The sequence below is a fragment of the Leptidea sinapis genome, chromosome 25 (assembly GCF_905404315.1).
Source record: "Leptidea sinapis chromosome 25, ilLepSina1.1, whole genome shotgun sequence".
Lineage (NCBI taxonomy): Eukaryota > Metazoa > Arthropoda > Insecta > Lepidoptera > Pieridae > Leptidea > Leptidea sinapis.
Window position 1 is genome coordinate 6,496,513 of NC_066289.1, and position 19,189 is coordinate 6,515,701.

A 19,189-nucleotide genomic window follows, 5' to 3' on the forward strand; every position below is an offset into this window, starting at 1 on the left:
GGAGCTTATGCCAACCATGGCTGATTGTTTACGACTTGTCAATAAAAATCGGTTATAACTAATCGGTTTTATCGGCTATATAAGAGGGCTATTCGCGCTATTTATAACCTAGGTCCTAAAGAATCATTGAGAGCAAAATTCAAAGGGATTCTTGATAATGTAATGTATGTTCATAGGCACATAAGTGAATTTGCTAGAAACTGTCATTACCACAATGTTAACACCAGGAACAGACATAAGCTTATGATGCCTATTACTCGGCTAAGTCGAGTTAGTAAGTCTTTTGTGTAGCGATGTATATGCTTTTACAACAAGATCCTAGAAAATGTTCAAAATAAAAGTATTGTTAAAAATCGTTCGTGTTGTAAAGGTTACTATAACATAAATGACTTTCTTAACCACATATGATACCACAGACTGGGAATGCAGCGACCGCCCTCAGGCTATTAAATAATAAGTTTAATTGTACAATATTAGTACTTTGTGAACATATTTTTTCGATGAAAATAAAAACCCACTCAGTTTGTTGCGCCCATTCTTCTCAGGTCTGAGCCATTCGTTATGGAAAGAGTGGTAGTTTTTGGCTTTCAATAAGTGATGTCACATAAATTTGAATACTGACATTTTGACATTTTTTCTCTCTCGCATGCTTTGTTTGTCCATACGCTAGTTTATTGGAAGTCTGTGGTTCAAGTCAATCCAAAAGATACTATGCATGACCAGGTGTAGGTACATCAAAAAAGGAGATTCATGTAAAATAGAGATACAAACATCATATCCTTGAACTTCTCAGTAACATAACATCATGTAGTATTACAAATTTGATATATAATTTTTTTGCGTTATTTAATTTTAGGGATAACAAGGTGACCAATACACAACTGGTGCTAAGTGATCACTGATGCACGCAATTTCTTATAACACCTGAGGAATCACAGGAGTGTTACTCTTGAATTTCAAAATGTTGTATTTGAAAATAAAGGAAAAGCTTAAACTTTTCCTTTATATGCTTTATATCTACAGATTAAACAGACAAATTATGAAATTTTATTGAATAAGACGTTATTTTGCGGAATTCCATAACTAACAAAATGCTGTTAATTTTTCACGTGTTTTAGTCCCGTGCCAGACGTGGGACGTATTTAACCATAAAAATCTCGTAAAAGTTGAAATTAAAAAAGTCAGAAGAAATTAAATCACATATTTAACAATGCAATGAAAGACTGCAAAAGAACGTTTTATCAATTTCAAACATATTTTAACCATCATAATCATTGATCTATCCAAATGTTATGATTTTATTTGAGTGTAAATTCCGCTTAGTTCTTTCTCTAATCAATTAGACACTTGTTTCGCCTCTACACGAGGCATCCTCAGGACACGTTGACTAGCCAAACTTTGGCACGAGACTCAAAGTTGTTCTCGAAAGTTGTTCTTGACAAATATTGGCGGAATTAACGCTAAGGAAAACTCAAAACATTTGGATAATTATGGATTTCCTCAAAGTAACGCCTGCTTCAATAAAAGTGTTTTCTGTTGTAAGATACGTGTTGGAATCATAATAATAGCCTCTGAAATAACGTTATGCTTAACAACTGTAGTGAAATAGTAGATTTTACAACGACTCGCACAAAATGAACCATTTTTATCCGAGACTTTTAGCATATCTAGCTGATAGTAATGCCCTCGATAAAATGGTTTTGTGGACGAGTTATAAACTCTGCTTTTCATTTCGATTGCGAGGAAATAAAACAGTAGTATGACATGGACATTTTTAACAGTATTAGCAAATTCGACGAAATTAATAAACGCACGAAAAACAAGACCTGTTTCCCGCCGCTTTTTTTTAATCTTACGAAATTGATATCAGGCTTGGGCTCCAGACCTATACAGCCTACTATTAAATTAATTTAGTAATATATATATTTAATTAATTAAATAACCTACCGCATTATTAAATTTTAATATCTTTTATGTCTTAATAAACACATGAGGCAAATAAATAAAAGTAAATATTATTTTATAATAAATTCTATCTCTGAACTTTTTATTGTGTTTGGCTGTATGGCTCACTTTCTTTGCCTTAATATAGATTCATTTATGAGTAGATACGTTAATGCACTTGTGCACAAAAATCTGTGCAGCCTATATCGTGCACAAATTAGCAATTTCAGAACATGAGAAGTGAAAAATATATTATTTTGTTACAGAGCGTAGCTGAGCAGATTCCACCTCCAATAGAGATGCAGGCGAGACATAACCTACTGTGGCATTTGCTCATTGACCTTCCAATATTATTATTAGGTAAGTTAATTAGTATAGTGGTAGTGTAACGCGTGGATCCTCCCTCACACGCGCGATCCTTAAAGAATAAAACAATCTTATGTACTCTATATTCTTATTCTTTCACTATCTATAAAACATCTTTATATATATTATTCTTGTGTGCGTGTGTATGTCACTGAACTCCTCCTAGACGGCTGGACCGATTGTAATGAAACTTTCTGTGTGTATTCAGGTGGATTCGAGAATGGTTTAGATTCACAATTGAACTACCTCCTAAACGGCTGGACCGATTTTGATGATATTTTTGTGTGTTCCAGTGAATTTGAGATTGTTGTGTGTCTTGAGGTGGATTCGAAAATGGTTTACATTCACAATTAAACTACCTCCTAAACGGCTGGACTGATTTTGATGACTTTTTTGTTTGTTTCAGTGAATTTGAGATTGGTTTAGATTCTCAATTCCGCCCATATAATATAATTCTCCTGCTCATGTGTATGTTAGTGAACTGCTCCTAACGGCTGCACCGATTTTTCAAATTTAAAACATGTGTACAGGACAACGTCTGTTGGGTCCACTAGTATTAATTATAAATATTAAATATTAGGCCTAAAGCCGACCGTTGTTGCTTTACTTCATGATCTATTCTGACTTGTCATTCAATTACTTTCTCATCCGCGTCAATATTCGAACTTAGTATAAAATATTATTTTTTAAGTTGACGGCCAACCATAGAACAATAAGTTCTTATCTGCGGATAAGAACTCATTGTTACAGTATTAAGTAATGTCTAAAGCTTACTTGTAAGTTAGGTTTGTAGTATTTATATTACCTTCTTTTCTGCTACGAAGGTTGGTCAAGTCACCCGTTCCCTCCTCCTCCCGTTGAGGCCTTATATATAAATATATTACGAGACCTTATAGAATAAATGAAGAATAATTAAATCGTTTTGCAATATATTTGATTAGAACAAAAACTAGCACTGTTCATGGGCAAAAAATCGTAAGATGTGTATGTATCTAACGTAAAATTAGATATTTTTTTTTACACACTTTTTACACAAATTATCTTGCCCCAAGTTAAGCATATATAGCCTGCGTTATGGGTTACAAGACAATGATATATTTAATACAATATACTTACTTAAACATACATAAATTCATATAAACATACATAACTACATTTTAACATCCATGACTCGGAAACAAATATCCATATTCATCATATAAATGCTTGCACCTACCGGGATTCGAACCCGGGACCTCTAGCTTAGTAGGTAGGATCGCTAACCACTCGGCTATACAGGTCGTAAAATTAGATATATTGGTCACTACAATTTAATCTCTATTTTGATTGCCAAAGAATATTTTTTGTCAAGTCAGCAAGCATCTCATTGTCAGCATCTAATAATTTAAGGTTTTTAAAATTACTTATTAATTATTATCAGTTATATTTTAATACTTCACTTTGTCAATATGTTTTATTTAAAATACCTATTAATATTTATAAATCTCTCTATTTCACACAATTAACATAGAATTATTATATGTAATATATTTTATTTTGTTATATTAAAAAATATTAACTCTACCTTTAAAATGTAAAAAAAATCCCTGAAGTTATACATTCAGTATGTTACTGAAGTCGGTTCATAGTTAAATATAAATATAACGACGAAAAAAAATTATTTAATTGAAAAGTTGAACATTGATTTTATTAATTATTATTATTTATACTATAATACTTAAAATCAAATAAATCTCATTCAATGTGAAGTCATTTGATCCGATAGTCTTACACTCAGTGCAATACACGTGCCTATCACGTGCGCCTACTTGATATATGGGAAAATAATTACAGCGAGCAACACTCACAATGTAAAACGCATATCGCTAAGTTACTTGAAGGGCCGGATAAAAATTACTTTTCGCGGGCATTCAGTAAATATTTAGTTCTAGAGAAGCTATTCCGAACAAAATATATCCAATCTAAAATCTATCCCAACATAGCGAGGATAATATAATTGCGAAGATAAAAAATATAACATATAAATAAGTCGGAGTGACACGCTTGTCAAGTTTTTCATTAAAAAATCGGTACAACATGAAGTCTAAAATAATTATGTGAAGAAATCGCCAAAATAGCGCATTATTGAAACTATTTCCTGACTTTTTTTCCAAGTAATAATTATATATCTACAGAATATGAGAACAAAATATTTTTTTTTTATTTACGTAATATAAATTTTTTATAGACAGTGCGAAAAAATCACGAAAACACCCCTAACTTTTACAGTTAGAGCCATGCTAATCATTCAATCTTCATAAAAATTATGCGAAAATTTATTAATTGTACACCAATACTATTTAACATGACATAGTTTTGTTAGTTTTGTAAAGAAAATTTTTTTACGTTTGTAATAAATTAAAATTCTTCTAATTCAGAATTAAAACTACTAACGATCTTGTGCAAAAGAAATAACCTAGCTCCGCTCGATTCCTCAAGGCCATTGGCTCGGTCCCCAGCCTTAAATATTACAACGAAAAAAATCTTAGTATATTCAAATACTAATGTTTAATCTTAAAAGTCGTTAGCCACATCCAGTCCTTCTTATTCCGGATAAATATAAAATATGTTGATGTTGTTTTGTTGAGAAATTTTTATGTACCTTCATTTTTTGTAATTCTTCACTTTGTTTGTTTTGCATGCTTAGTCATAGAAACCTAAGGTAATATTTTATTGTATATTTATGTAAAATTCTCATGTAAGTGATTTTATGTTAAATTTTATGAGAATAAATGTCTTTAAACCGAATGTGAAATATATTGGTCGTTAATAATAATTATCACTTTCTATTTTGCCAAGACAAAAGTACACTCTTGAAATGATAATGTCTTAATAAGTAACAAACACAAAACAAAATACGCACCTTTTGACAAAAACAATTATATCAGACTAAACTGAAAAACCGAACATACATTTCTTGATTATTATAATTCAAGTAATGTTTAAAATTATGTCAATATTATGCAGTGTGAAGTCATTTGATCTGACAGTCTGACACGGGAATCGAAGTAATATAGTAAATATTACTACGTACTAGAGAAGCTATTAACGAACAAATTATAAGGCGCACAAAGGAAAATTACAATCTAACGCAACGTTGCCAACTCAAAATTGACACTTGTCAATATCATATTATATTTTCAATCTCATGTTTTGTAATTGAAATTCATAATACAAGAGAGCCTTACAAATAAACTTGGTATAAAATTTTAACAGAGAATAAACCAAGAACATGCAAAATGTTGACTATATCGCTGACAACACTGTCAAACAATGATAATTCTGAAGTTTTCCGAAGGCAGCCTTGCACATAAATACGGGAGGCGTTATACGTCTGAATAAAGCAATATGCAAAATGTCTATTTGTAAATATTTTGTATATTCTTGGTTTATTCGAAGGTATAACTTTATACCAAGTTTATTTGTAAGGTCGTTATAATATTAGGCTACTAATTGAACAGTTTGAACTTGAACCATTGGGATTGAACAGTAATTAGAACGCAAGCCAGTGGGCATTCACCTTTATATTAAAGAAAAATGGTAGCATAAATAATACCAATGTGCAATCGAGCGGAAGTACAACTATTACCATTACACAAGAATATAAAAAAGCTATGGCATTTAGAAGCTTTGTGGAGAATGAAAGAAAAATAAGTTTAACAATAGGTTGGCTTAACAATGTATCGGGAAAAAGGTTTTAGATAGTACGTGATGTAATCAAATAAGATGTTTAAGACGATTAAATAACGACAAATTGTGTGCCCGCGATTTGGGATTGAGAAATGTGAAACATATTAAATATGATATATCACATCTTTATCTATATATATAAGAGATTTCCACGTATATAGTCACTCATCACGATATCTCTGGAACCGTAAGGCGTAGAGACTTGAAATTTGGTAGAAATATTCCTTTCGCCTTCTAGTTAAATATAATTATATACGCTACATCATTCCAAAGTTTAAGAGTAAATTGGAATTATTTTTAATAGACGATAATATTGTTTCTTGCTTTCCGATTTGAATGAAACAAAGCCTTTGTTCTATTTTTTACAAACTACATATTTGCCGCTGAAGAAAGTTAATTGAGTATCGCTCTGTGAATAAACTCGAGTCGAATAGAAGTTCCTTCAAAAGAAGAGATCCCTCGGAGTAAAAAATTATCTTTTTTTGCACAGATACTAAAATCGTAAAGAGTAGGTCTCAGCGTTTCGCCGTAATTAAGAACATTATAAATAAAGAGTTTACCTTCAAAATAAAACCGTGATTTCCTTCTACATTGGCAGGACTTACTTTATGATGCATCATTTTTGATTGTATTATCGAAATATTAGACATTAGACAGGCGAAACATGATTGTAATTTTCTCGATCATAACTTAGTGCATCTTTGCACGAAATGCAACTGAAAAATGCAATATCTGAAGTTAAATTTAGTTTTAAGAGTGATTCTGTATTAGTTCTGTTTTACCGCTTCAAATTTTTCCAATCCTCGACATTTATGGCGCTCCTACAGAGAGATGTATGATTCCCACTGCAGTACAGTGCTGTATTTTAATTATCACCTGTCAAATATGGAAGCGTATAGTGCAATTATTTTGTCATTGTCTTAAATTGTTCAAATTGTCCAATTTGACAGTTCACACACCAATTTGTGTTTCACAAGCTTTTCGACCATAGTTTGAAGAACGGTTTGAAGGTGCAAAACTTAAATTGAAAGTAACATCGCGGCGATAGCAAGATAGTAACAATCCAATGACATTTAGAGGTTGTAGCTAAATCTTTATTTTATCTATATATACGTTTTCAAAAATGATATTGTATTGAGGTTTCTAATATCATTATCTCTAAACTGAATAGTTTGCGCGAGAGACACTTCCAAAGTGGTAAAATTTGTGTGCAATACACATTCTATACTGAGCTTTCTAATATCATTTTTTCTAAACTAAAAAAATATAAAACAAAAAAAAAAGCTGTTCATTACCATGCAAACTTCCACCGAAAATTGGTTTGAGCGAGATCAAATAAGAAGTTTTTTTTTAATACGTCTTAAATCGTAGACCGCAACCTTTCATTCAATCAACTCAAATATTATTGATATTAAAGAACTTTTAAACTATGTTACTTACTGCTACGGAACCCTTCATGGGACAGTCCGACTCTCACTTGGCCGCTTTTTTGATTTTATGTTAAATCATTCAGTACACATAAAGTGAAAAGTGTTAGTGATGATAATCAAACAATGACAAACAGGGCAAAGTGAAGATTAACATATTTTCTTAATAACAATTTCTTATATAGTTATGAAAAATGTTCATGTAATGGTTAGTAATATAGCATATTCTCTAACAACACTAAATAATTATTTGAACTTGGAAACTGCAACATTTCGTAGCGACCTAGAAACTAACTCCAATATTTAATATGGATATTCATATTCAATACATAATAATAAACTACCAGTGGGAATCCATCCTTTGACATCCAGGATGACGGCTCGCTTATGGGTATCACAACGGCGCCTATTTCTGCCGTGAAGCAGTAATGTGTAAACATTACTATGATTCGGTCTGAAGGGCGTCGTAGCTAGTGAAATTACTGGGCAAATGAGACTTAACATCTTGTGTCTCAAGGTGACGAGCGCAACATTAGTGCCGCGTAGAATTTTTGGGGTTTTTCAAAAATCCTGAGCGGTATCATATACCTGAACGTCCTGTTCGTCTCGTCCGTTATTTATATGAAAAAAAAAGAATGAAGTCTAGCGGCCTTACAAATAAAATTGGTTTAAAGTTATACCTGTGAATAAACCAAGAACATACAAAATGTTGAGTATATCGCTGACAACACTGTCAATACTGAAGTTTTCCGATTGTCAGGCAGCCTTGCAAATAAACGCGGGAAACGTTGTACGTCCGAATAAACCAATCTTATATAAGCAATATTTCTATTTGTAAACATTTTGCTTAATCTTGGTTTATTCTCAGTTATAGCTTTATACCAAGTTTATTTGTAAGGCCGAGTTTTCCGTTGCCAATTGGCTTGGTTGTTTCGGTTGTATGTTCAGCACAGGCCGATACTTGAGTCGAAGACTGATATAACCCCTAACTGCCGTGCGTGCGGTTGGGATTTAGGTGCATTATTGATTCATAAATTTAGATAATTATACAAATTTAATATTTTGCGCCATTTTTGGATGATGCGGGACTTGACAACCCGCATCTCGGGTTCCGTCCTATATCTTACTAATTGAGCCAAACGACCGAGTGACACATCGACCGTAAAGTTGGTATGTCTTGTTCAACTCTCAGGTTGTGGCAATGGTACAAATTCAGTTTGTATATTAAATCCCCGAAGTGAGGCATATCACTTCAAATAACAAACTATTTTGATAATTACTAATTGTGGCAATATAACGCTAATTCAATAAATTTTCATAAGAATAAAGTCCAAAATCCTTACAAATAAGGAACAATAACTTAGTCACGCCACTGTTTTACTAATCTGTCACGGTGCCTTCGATTTTTGACAGCAACCACTGACAGCTGACAGTTCTTGACAACGTCAGTCACAAAAACAATTCGAATCTTGAATGTTTCATAACTGAGACATATCACCGGCATGTGTTAAAAAGGTACAATGAGTAGTATAGATTGTATTATGTTTCACCACAATACATTGCTTACGTCGGTTTTGTGGTTAAAGTATCCTAATTCAACAGTGTATGTGCATGCGTTGCATTCACTTAGTTGTCTGCTATTTATATTATTTTTTGTTGCTGTCTGAGTGAGTTCACAATAATAACTTGGTTGATAAGTTACACATAAATAATTGTTAAATAGTTTATTATAGTTGTAAATCATTTATTTTTTAAGTATAATTGTTGTAATCTATATATATAAAATTGAATTGGTGTTCGTTAGTCTCGCTAAAACTCAAGAACGGCTGGACCGAATTGGCTAATTTTGGTCTTAAATTATTTGTGGAAGTCCAGGGAAGGTTTAAAAGGTGAATAAATATGAAAGAGTTCGGAATTAAATAAAACCAACAATTTTGTTTTTCCTTTGATGTGTCCCCCGTCGTCCGATATTTGTTTTGTATGGACATATTTTCTATGAGAGAATTTATTGACGCACGGTTTGACAGTTCTGCTGTAAAACAATTTCAATACAACAACAGGGAGCATATTTTACGAAATAATTCTTGATGTTATGATATATTATTGACAAATTCATAATAAACATTATTTTATTTATTATATACAGAACAACGTCTGTCGGGTCAACTAGTATATAATTAGTATTAGGTATAAGAGTACACTGTCGCATTAGGACTCCCCTGTAAGGACAGTGTACATTATGGTACTTATAATAAATAAATAAATAAATACTTGCGCAAACATTTTCACATGAATAAAAACATAAAGAGTGCGAATCGGACTAGTCCATCTAGATGGACTCTAGAGTTGTGTACATATTGTTACGTATCTACTTACACTTACAAAAAAGGAAAAGGTTTTTATTTTAATTCATGGTTATAAATCAAAAAATATGAATAAAAAATAATTAAAACCCTACACAAATGATTTAAGTCCTCTTTAGTGCTGGCACGAGACAACACGTCCTGAGGATGCCTCGTGTAGAGGCAAAACACGTGTCGAATTGTTTTAAAAACAAATATTCGCGGAATTAACACTAAAGAGGACTTAAATCATTTGTGTAATAATGTATTTCCGAAGAGTAACGCCTAATTCAATATTTTTTTTTAATTAAGAAGCTATTCCATACGATAACCCACATGACACGGTGAACTTAATTCAAAATTTGGATCGGCTTCCTAGCATAAAAACCCTGTTCTTTTAATTAATTACAAAAGTATAATAGTTTTCAGACTTTTCCCTAAGCTTGTAGTATTATCATCATCAGCCGGAAAAGTCCACTGGAGAAAAGCCTCCCAAAGATTTTCACGACGATCGGTCCTGCGCTGTCCTCGTCCAACGTAATCCGGCGATCTTGATGAGATCGTCGGTCCATCTTGTGGGGGGGTCTACCAACAACCTACCAATATAACTTGTAGTATAAGACGGAATTACTTGCCAAATTTCATAGTTCTAGGACATTGGAAAATACCCAATAAATTGTGATTCCCTTGAGAATGTCGAAATAATCATATTTTGCGGCATAGACAGCCGATTTTACGCTTACTTAGAAGTATAATTTTTTGTCTGCTTCAAAAGACTTCTTATAGACTTAAGTATATTGTTTTAATTTAAACTTGCTACCTCCACGCGCTCTCGAGATGTCTTGTTGGACGGACGGAAGGGCAACAGTTAGAGTTAAAGTAATCTTGGGTTCTGTTTTTTTGGTTTTGACGTACGGAACCCTTAAAGATAACAACTTATAATAAAACAGTAGGACGCACCCTTGCACATGAGGCCGGCTAGATTATGGGTAACACAACGGCGCCTATTTCTACCGTGAAGCAGTAATGTGTAACCATTGTCGTGTCTCGGTCTGAAGGGTGCGCATAGCTAGTGAAATAACTGGGCAAATGAGACTTAACATCTTATGTCTCAAGGTGACGAGCGCAATAATTGTAGTGCCGCTCAGAATTTTTGGGTTTTTCAAGAATCCTGAGGGCACTGCATTGTAATGGGCAGGGCGTATCATTTACAATCAGTTGATCACTCCAAATCAATTGCCAAACATAGAAGTATTTTTGACAAAATTTTTCCAATATATTTTTTATCATAACAGTCTTCAATGGTCTGGAATCAGCGTCACTTGATGATTTCTTGCTATCCATACTAAATGGATTTGGAAATTATTATTAACATAATATCAAAATATATAATAATGCAAAACCAAGATCGATTGACGGATAACAAAGAAATCTGAATTCTAAATTATTTTAAACTCGAGATCTGATATTGAAATCGGCCGTTAGTGGGCTACAATTTCACTATGTTTTACACCTTGTTGAATAGCTTTTGTCCGTGATAGCACTTCACGGCACAAAATTTAAAAGTATCAATTACCTGTAACGCTCTTTAATTTTCTATTTAGTATCAGTTTCACAGCATGTGTGGCCCGCTTGTACAAACTGTGGAAATTCGACACTCCGTTGTTGACAATGCATTAGCATCAAGCACCTCATAACGTGCCTATCTTGTTCGGGGGTGTGGCAAATGAGGTGACAGTCTCGGATGACAAAATACATTGTGGCCGATTTTTAAATTCAACATTCAAATAGAAATATTTTAATAAAATACTTTTTAAAGGATTAAGACGCATCTGTAACTGTAGTTTTACATTAAATCGGTTTTTGCGTGAAAGTTACATTTCTAATAATATGGTATAAGAGGATCTGCGCTCGATCTTCTGATATCATATTCAAATAATTGGATTCAGAGGGTCCATGCGAATAACAGGAGAACTCCTGGGACTCCTCTCAGTAGGGGGGCACCACAAGGGTCTATTCTTGGACCCTTCCTCTTCCTAATTTATATAAATGATCTACCTAACCTTGTAGAAAAAAAAACAAGGTAGTATTGTTTGCGGATGACACTTCACTCACGTTCAAAGTGAAAAGAAGCCTAGTTTTATATGAAGCTAAAGTCATAAAACTAAATATATTAAATTTACCGCGCCAAATGTCAAAAATGTAGATATGAATATTTCATTAAACGAAGAGGTGGTAAAACCAGTGGAATCTGCTATATTTCTTGGCTTTACTCTTGATTCCAAATTGCAATAGGGCCCTCATATTGAAGGATTGGCGAATAGGCTTAGTTCTGCAGCATACGCGGTTAAAAAAAATAGACAGTTAACTGATATAGATACGGCGCGACTAGTATACTTTAGTTATTTTCATAAAATTATATCCTATGGTGTATGGGGCAGTGCAGCCGATGTTTAAACCATCTTTGTGCTGCAGAAGTGGGCTTTTCGCGCTATTCATAACCTATATCCTAAAGAATCATTAAGAGAAAAATTTAAAGAAATAAATATTTTGCCTGTTGCTTCTCAGTATATTCTTGATAATGTTCTATATTTTCATAAGCACATTGAGAAATTTGCTAGAAACTGTGACAATCATAATGTTTACACCAGAAACAAACTTGTAATGCCTACTACTCGGTTCAGTTGAGTTAGTCTTTTATTGGGTGATGTATATGCTTTTACAATATGATCCCAGAAAATGTGCAAAAAAAATGTGTTACGAAATTTAAAATAATTGTTAAAAAACATTTGTGTGGGAAAGGTTACTATAACATAAACGATTTTCTTAATGATACTAGACTGGGAATGAAGCAATATAAATGAGAAGAAGAAGAAATATAAATGTTTATTGTACGATATCACATTGTACTCCATACTTTTATAAAAAAAAGGCCTGCTGAGTTTCTTGCGGTCGTTCTTAGTGATTTTGAACCCTATTTTGAATAAAAATATTTCCCTATGAATTCCAAAGGTGTTTTTTAATAATTCATTTGAATTTCGTAATACATTTCTTTTATGCCTAAGAACCATACAATCATCCCCCAAAGATTTTCGATATAAGTTTATTTCATATGAAAGATAAAGATAAATACAGCGCTTACTTATGTGATCACCGAAGCCCAAACCAGAGGAATCACAAGAGCGTCACCTTACAAAGTGTCGAATAAACGTACTAATGAATTGAAAAAACGAAAACACATTGGTGCGTGACGTGCGAGGATCGAACCGGGGACTTCGTGGTGAGAGTCAACGGTTCAACCAATTGTGTCACCCACATGAGTAGAGTGCATAAATTTCATCAAAAAATGGATTATATTAGTTATAGTTTTACATTGTTTGTTTGTACAACCCTAAAGTGTATATATACCCTTTCAAAATTGTTACGTATTCGTCGGGCGGTATAAAAATGTCATTTTCTACGATATTTGAAGAGTTATATTTTCTTGTGTCGATAGTTGATTGAAAAAAACGAAACGTACAGACATAGCTTTAGCATGTCTTGATTTTTTGACAAAAAATCTCCTCTCTAGAAGCATTATCCAGGGAGAAAAAAGGGGAATACGTAAAAGGCATAAAAATGCATTTATTTTCTCAAAATTGATTCCTTTAAAATTCCTTTTGATGTCATTTCTAATTACTACTATATATTACTACCGCTTCGGAAACAAATGGCGCTCTTAGAGAGAAGAAGCGGCGCAAGAAACTTTTCCAGCATTCTTTTTTTGCGCTCTTTTCAATAAAAATATACAATATTGTACAGTCATTTCTATCGCTATAAAGAAATCATAATCTAGTCCCAGGCTGTCCGATCATTTAGATATTCAGCAGTGGAGTAATAGGATTTACGACAGAGCCATTTTTTTTATAAAACATTTAAATTTATTTATAGATAATGCCTGAACAGTGGCTGGGACTTTATTATAGAAGTGTATACATTTACCCTTAAAGCTATTATGTATCTTATGAAGTTTGTATGGAACAACGCAAAATGTGCCGCGGTATGTCGGTCGACTAAATAAACATTACAATCTTATTGCAATGACACTGGCTGACAGTAAATTCTCTATGGTAACCGGATTAAGTAAAAACTACCTTATCGCTTTCAATATACAGTCTAGTTACGTTTGTATTGTCACCATTGCTAGCAAACAATGTTTTATACAAATTATCGCATCCTTCCGAAAATTTGTTGCAAATTTTCATATCAGCTGTAAACAATGATAATTCTGTTATTTTCGAGAAAATAAACAGTGCATTATTGTGTTTCAAATTTAAATAATGTTTATTTGACTGGGGTTACTAATATAGAAGGAAGTTTTTAATTCATGTTTCGACTATATTGTTGTGTTTGTTTGTTTGTTGTCTTATCTCATTAAGTTAAATTTGTTCTTTAAATGTATTTTTCTTTTAATTTGTGTAGAAATAGTTGTAGAATATGTTTAAGATTTATATAATACGCTATTACTATTTAGCCGACAGAAAACAAATATTTTTTTATCAATAATTTTAATTTAAATTTGTTCTTATATATTTTCCTTTTTATTTGTGTAGAAGTAGTTGTACAATATATTTTATAATTTTTTTTTTCATTAGTCATTAAATTATTTTTCATGTCTTTTTTTAAGTATGTTGTAGTTTCTGTAGGTAATCGTAAATAAATAAATAAACACGACTATTGCACCGATATGAAAAACTAAAGCCAAAATCAAGATCAAGCAAACGATTAATTAATTAAAACCTGTAGCGTAGTTTAAAAAAGGCATAAATAATTTCTTGTTGTTGCAAGGTCGGATGATTATTTAAAATAAAGAAATGTTAATCGTCTTACGTTTACTTCAATCAGCTATAGATTAATACTTTCTTCCATAAGTCGAAATTAAATATCCTATTGGCTTTTGTTATCGGATATTTATATTATACTAGCTTTTGCCCGCGACTTCGTGCGCATGCAATAGTTCTTTTGGGCAGCAATTTTTATTCTTTAATATACTCACTTTGCCTATAATACACAACAAACTGCTTTGGTTAATATATTTTATATGCTACCAACTATACAACTTTCATCCCCACACAAGTCTTAATTTTAATAACGCTAGAAAAAATATTTATTTATTTCTCACCAAGTGCCTAAATACAAATTTTCATGGTGTTATCTTCGATAATAACGAACTTTCATGCAAACTTCCACTCCCTATTTGAACCCCGCCAAGCCTTTTATTCGCAATAAAAGGCTAAGTCCTTTCCAAAGCTCTTGTCTATCTCGGAACTAAATTTCATCAAAACTTACATTCACTTTTATACTATTAGTAGTGATTGCTTAGCGAAAATATCTAATTGACATAGTCAATTTGGAAAATGAACAATTAATATATTATTTAATATTATTTATATATAAATCATATTTTTTTAAATAGATAGACATAATAAAATGCTTGTAACTGTAATTGGAACTACGGGTAATTGTCACGTCTACTAAACAACTTCCGCTACCAAATATTATTTCAAACCACCATTATTTTCTTCCCGTTGTTTTATGCAATTTTACCGTTAGAATTTAATACGTGTGGCAGCGAAAATCTATATCTATAAGTATTGTAGGTACTCTTTGGTACAACGCTCTCCTTTTAAGAATTTTTTTCAATCATCTAGAGTGTATTACATTTTTTTTTATGAAACTAAGGGGCGAGACGAGCAGGACATTCAGCTGATGGTAATTGATGCGCCATGCCCATTATATTCAGTGCCGCTCAGGATTCTTGAAAGACCCAAAAAATCTGAACGGCACTACAATTGCTCTCGTCATTTTGAGAGTTGAGACATAAGATGTTAAGTCTCATTTGTCCAGTAATTTCATTAAACACAGTAATGTTTACACATTACTGCTTCAGGCAGAAATAGGCGCCGTTGTGGTACCCATAATCTAGCCGGCATCATATGCAATGAGCCACCCACTGGTATAATGGTAAAATAATCCCATTAGAGGTTATTTTTAGAGTGAACACAAAACTTTTAATAAGACGATTGGGCACTTTAAACCAAAAATTATGCATATGAATAAACCAAATTTCCAAACAAACGCGCCATTTTTGTCCAATAATAACCGTTTCTAAACCACAAGGTAAGTTAATTCCACTACTCAATCGATACATCTGATCTCGAATTTTCAGCGATACATAGCACATTGTAACTGGATTCATATTTCCTATTAATGCCCAGCAAAATGGCGGCTATAAACGGACTTACTACTCTTTACAACACTGTAAATACTTAATGCAGCTCAACTGCGCTATACATTAACTCTCTCTTCATAATTTCCAGTTATGTAGGCTTTAAATGTTTCTTTAATGTATACAGGTAGGTACTTAGACTAAGGATTGGTCTCCACTGCGCTCCTACTAGATACCGCAGGCGTAGTGCCAAAGTGCGGCAACTCATACTACGTCCAAGTGGGCGTACTCGAGGCAGTCTTGAACAATGAGTTGGTTGCGCCCATTCTTCTCAGGTCTAAAACATTCTCTTTGGAATGGATAGTTTTTGACTTTCAATAAGTGATGTCACATCCTATCTTTCATTGAATAAAAATATTTGAATTTAAATTGAATTTTGAATGTGTGACGTTGTGTTACATGTTCTATTAAACTTTGCTAATGTAAGTATGATATAAGGCTCACTGAGACCGACATAGTTGCAACGTTTGTTGTCTTCGGCTGTCGAAGCAGCACCAACTGACGTAACTTGGACATGAGAAGGAGCCAGAGAGTCGACGCAAGTCAAGTCCCAGACCAGCGCCCTTCCGCGTGCCCAAGCAACCAGAGTCATTCCGTCAGAACGCTTACCATCGCGGCGCGTAATAACCATTTGGCTCTAAAACAGCTGGTATATTAATAGCGGCAAATTCCCTGAGGATGACTTTATTAATGCTGGCGTGACGACTGATACGGGCTACGGCCTGCCGATAAAAGGTATAAAAAGGCATTTATTTTCTCAAAATCGATTCCCTTAGAATTCTTTTTGATGTCATTTCTAATAACTACTAGATGCTACTACCGCTTCGGAAACAAATGGCGCTCTGAGAGAGAAGTAGAGGCGCAAGAAACTCTCCCAGCATTCTTTTTTTGCGCGCTTTTCAATAAAAATATACAATATTGTACAGTCATTTCTATCGCTATAAAATAATCATAATCTAGTCCCAGGCTGTCCGATCGTTTAGATATTCAGCAGTGGAGTAATAGGATTTACGACAGAGCCATTTTTTTATAAAACATTTAAATTTATTTATAGATAATGCCTGAACAGTTGCTGGGACTTTATTATAGAAGTGTATACATTTACCCTTAATAATCACTATTAAGAGCAAATTTTAGGCAGGATAACCCGTGACACCCAAGAGCATCTACAATCTACATAAACGTCACATCTACATTGATGTGGTTATATAATTATAATAACAATAATAAAGTACTTCGTAATTGAATTATAAATCAGATGAATCATGATTTATAGTAGTTATGGGTCTACGTGCCATCATATGGGTTATTTACGGAGCCGATTCAGTACTGGTTTCAATCCAATGTTTCAAGAATAGGTTTAGTTTAACTGTAGTTAGTAGTCACAGCCTTATTGATTTACTACGATGGGTATCGCCAAGGCTTAACCTCTCACTAGCAGCTTAGATTTGTAAGCTAAATCTTAAATATAAAATTCTCGTGTCGCGGTGTTTGTTACCAAACTCCTCCAAAACGGCTAAACAAATTTGTTTGAAAATTCGTGTGTATATCGGGTAGGTCTGAGAATCGGCCAACATCTATTTTTCATACCCCTAAATGATAACGGTCAGCGACCCCAATTTTTTTTTGGCAATATTTTTTTATTTTTATTTTATTATGATTCAGCATTAAAAATACATACAGCTTCAAATTTTCACCCGTCTACGATCAACACCTATTTTTGTATCGCGATTTTTATATTATTCTGTTTCATTCACAAATCCGCAAGATAGCAGTCGAATGTAATAATAATTGTAGTATGATAAATTTTATGTACGATATAAATATTTGGTAGATCTGAGAATCGGTAGTCATCTATTTTGTTATACCCCAAAAATTTTTATTTTTTATTTATTTTTATTACTTTAGATGACAATACAACGTTTGCTGGTTCAGCTAGTAAAATATAAATAGATAAAAAATACTCGCATATTGTGTGAATTTTATTGATATTTTTATCGTTTTAAAAGATGCTTAGGAGGTCGAAATAAGATTTGCTTTTGGAAGTTAATTATTTAAGGGTAAGCAAGTATATTGCTAAGACAACGCTGTCTGTCCATCCGTGTGTGTGTCTGTCAGTGAACTGTATCCCATAAAACGCAATTGTAGTGTGAAGGGCTCCTTCATAGGTCTTGGTATTAAATTTTACAGTAAAATACCAAACAGTATAACTATTTTAAGTCAATCAATCAAGTAAAGTTGACTCATTTGGAAAGGATAATTAACTGTAGAAACGATTTTTTTTTAAATGATAATACGGGACGAGATGAGCAAGACGTTCAGTTGATGGTAATTGATACGCCCTCCCCAGTACAATGCAGTGCCGCTCTGGATTCTTGAAAAGCCCAAAAATTCTGAGCGGCACTACAATTACGCTCGTCACCTTGATATATAAGATGTTTCAAGTTTTAATAAGTCACTTTTGCCCAGTAATTTCACTAGCTACGGCGCCCTTCAGACTGAAATACAGTATTGTTTACACATTACCGCTTCACAATAGAAATAGGCGCCGTAGAGGTACCCATAATCTAACCGGCATCCTGTGCAATAGAGCCTCCCACTGGTGAAAAACAAATAGGTTTGGCTTATGGTTTGAGAGTTTGGCGAGTAAATTACGAATCGGAGCAGAATAAAATACTATTCACACTAAGAAGTACCAGGAAACGAACCATAAACCACACCTTCTATACTTACTATTACACTAACAAATATTTAGCTATCATTTACTTACAAAAATCTATAATGATAAAACTTTATCGCGACAAACTCCTGACATTGATCTTGGATCAGTCAAGTTCAATACAACGATTAGATAAGCTGACAGATCTGTAAATATTTGTCATTATAAGTACGTAAGATCATTTATACGTCTAGATAGACTGTGACAGCTTTGAAACCGTCAAAAAAATGAGATTAACAGTTAAACTCTATTTTGAGCAATGCACACACTAACACAAAGAGACATACAAATCGCGTAGTGTAAGACGTATCTTGTCACGCACACTAAAGTGATAAACCTGGCCTGATTTCATCGGTTGTCTAGCAGCAAAAGGCTCTATCTAAATATAAATTAT

At 33.1% G+C, this 19,189-nt stretch overlaps 1 protein-coding gene across 2 annotated transcripts in view; it reads left to right on the forward strand.

The window, feature by feature from the left end:
• The window catches only part of LOC126972092 (phospholipid phosphatase 2-like), a 118,862-nt gene that overhangs the window by 75,695 nt on the left and 23,978 nt on the right, over positions 1–19,189 (forward strand). For both annotated transcript variants that reach the window (XM_050818677.1, XM_050818678.1), the window contains exon 2: positions 2,211–2,304. In XM_050818677.1, the coding sequence (XP_050674634.1) occupies positions 2,211–2,304 (94 nt within the window). The remainder of the gene's footprint in view (positions 1–2,210; positions 2,305–19,189) is intronic.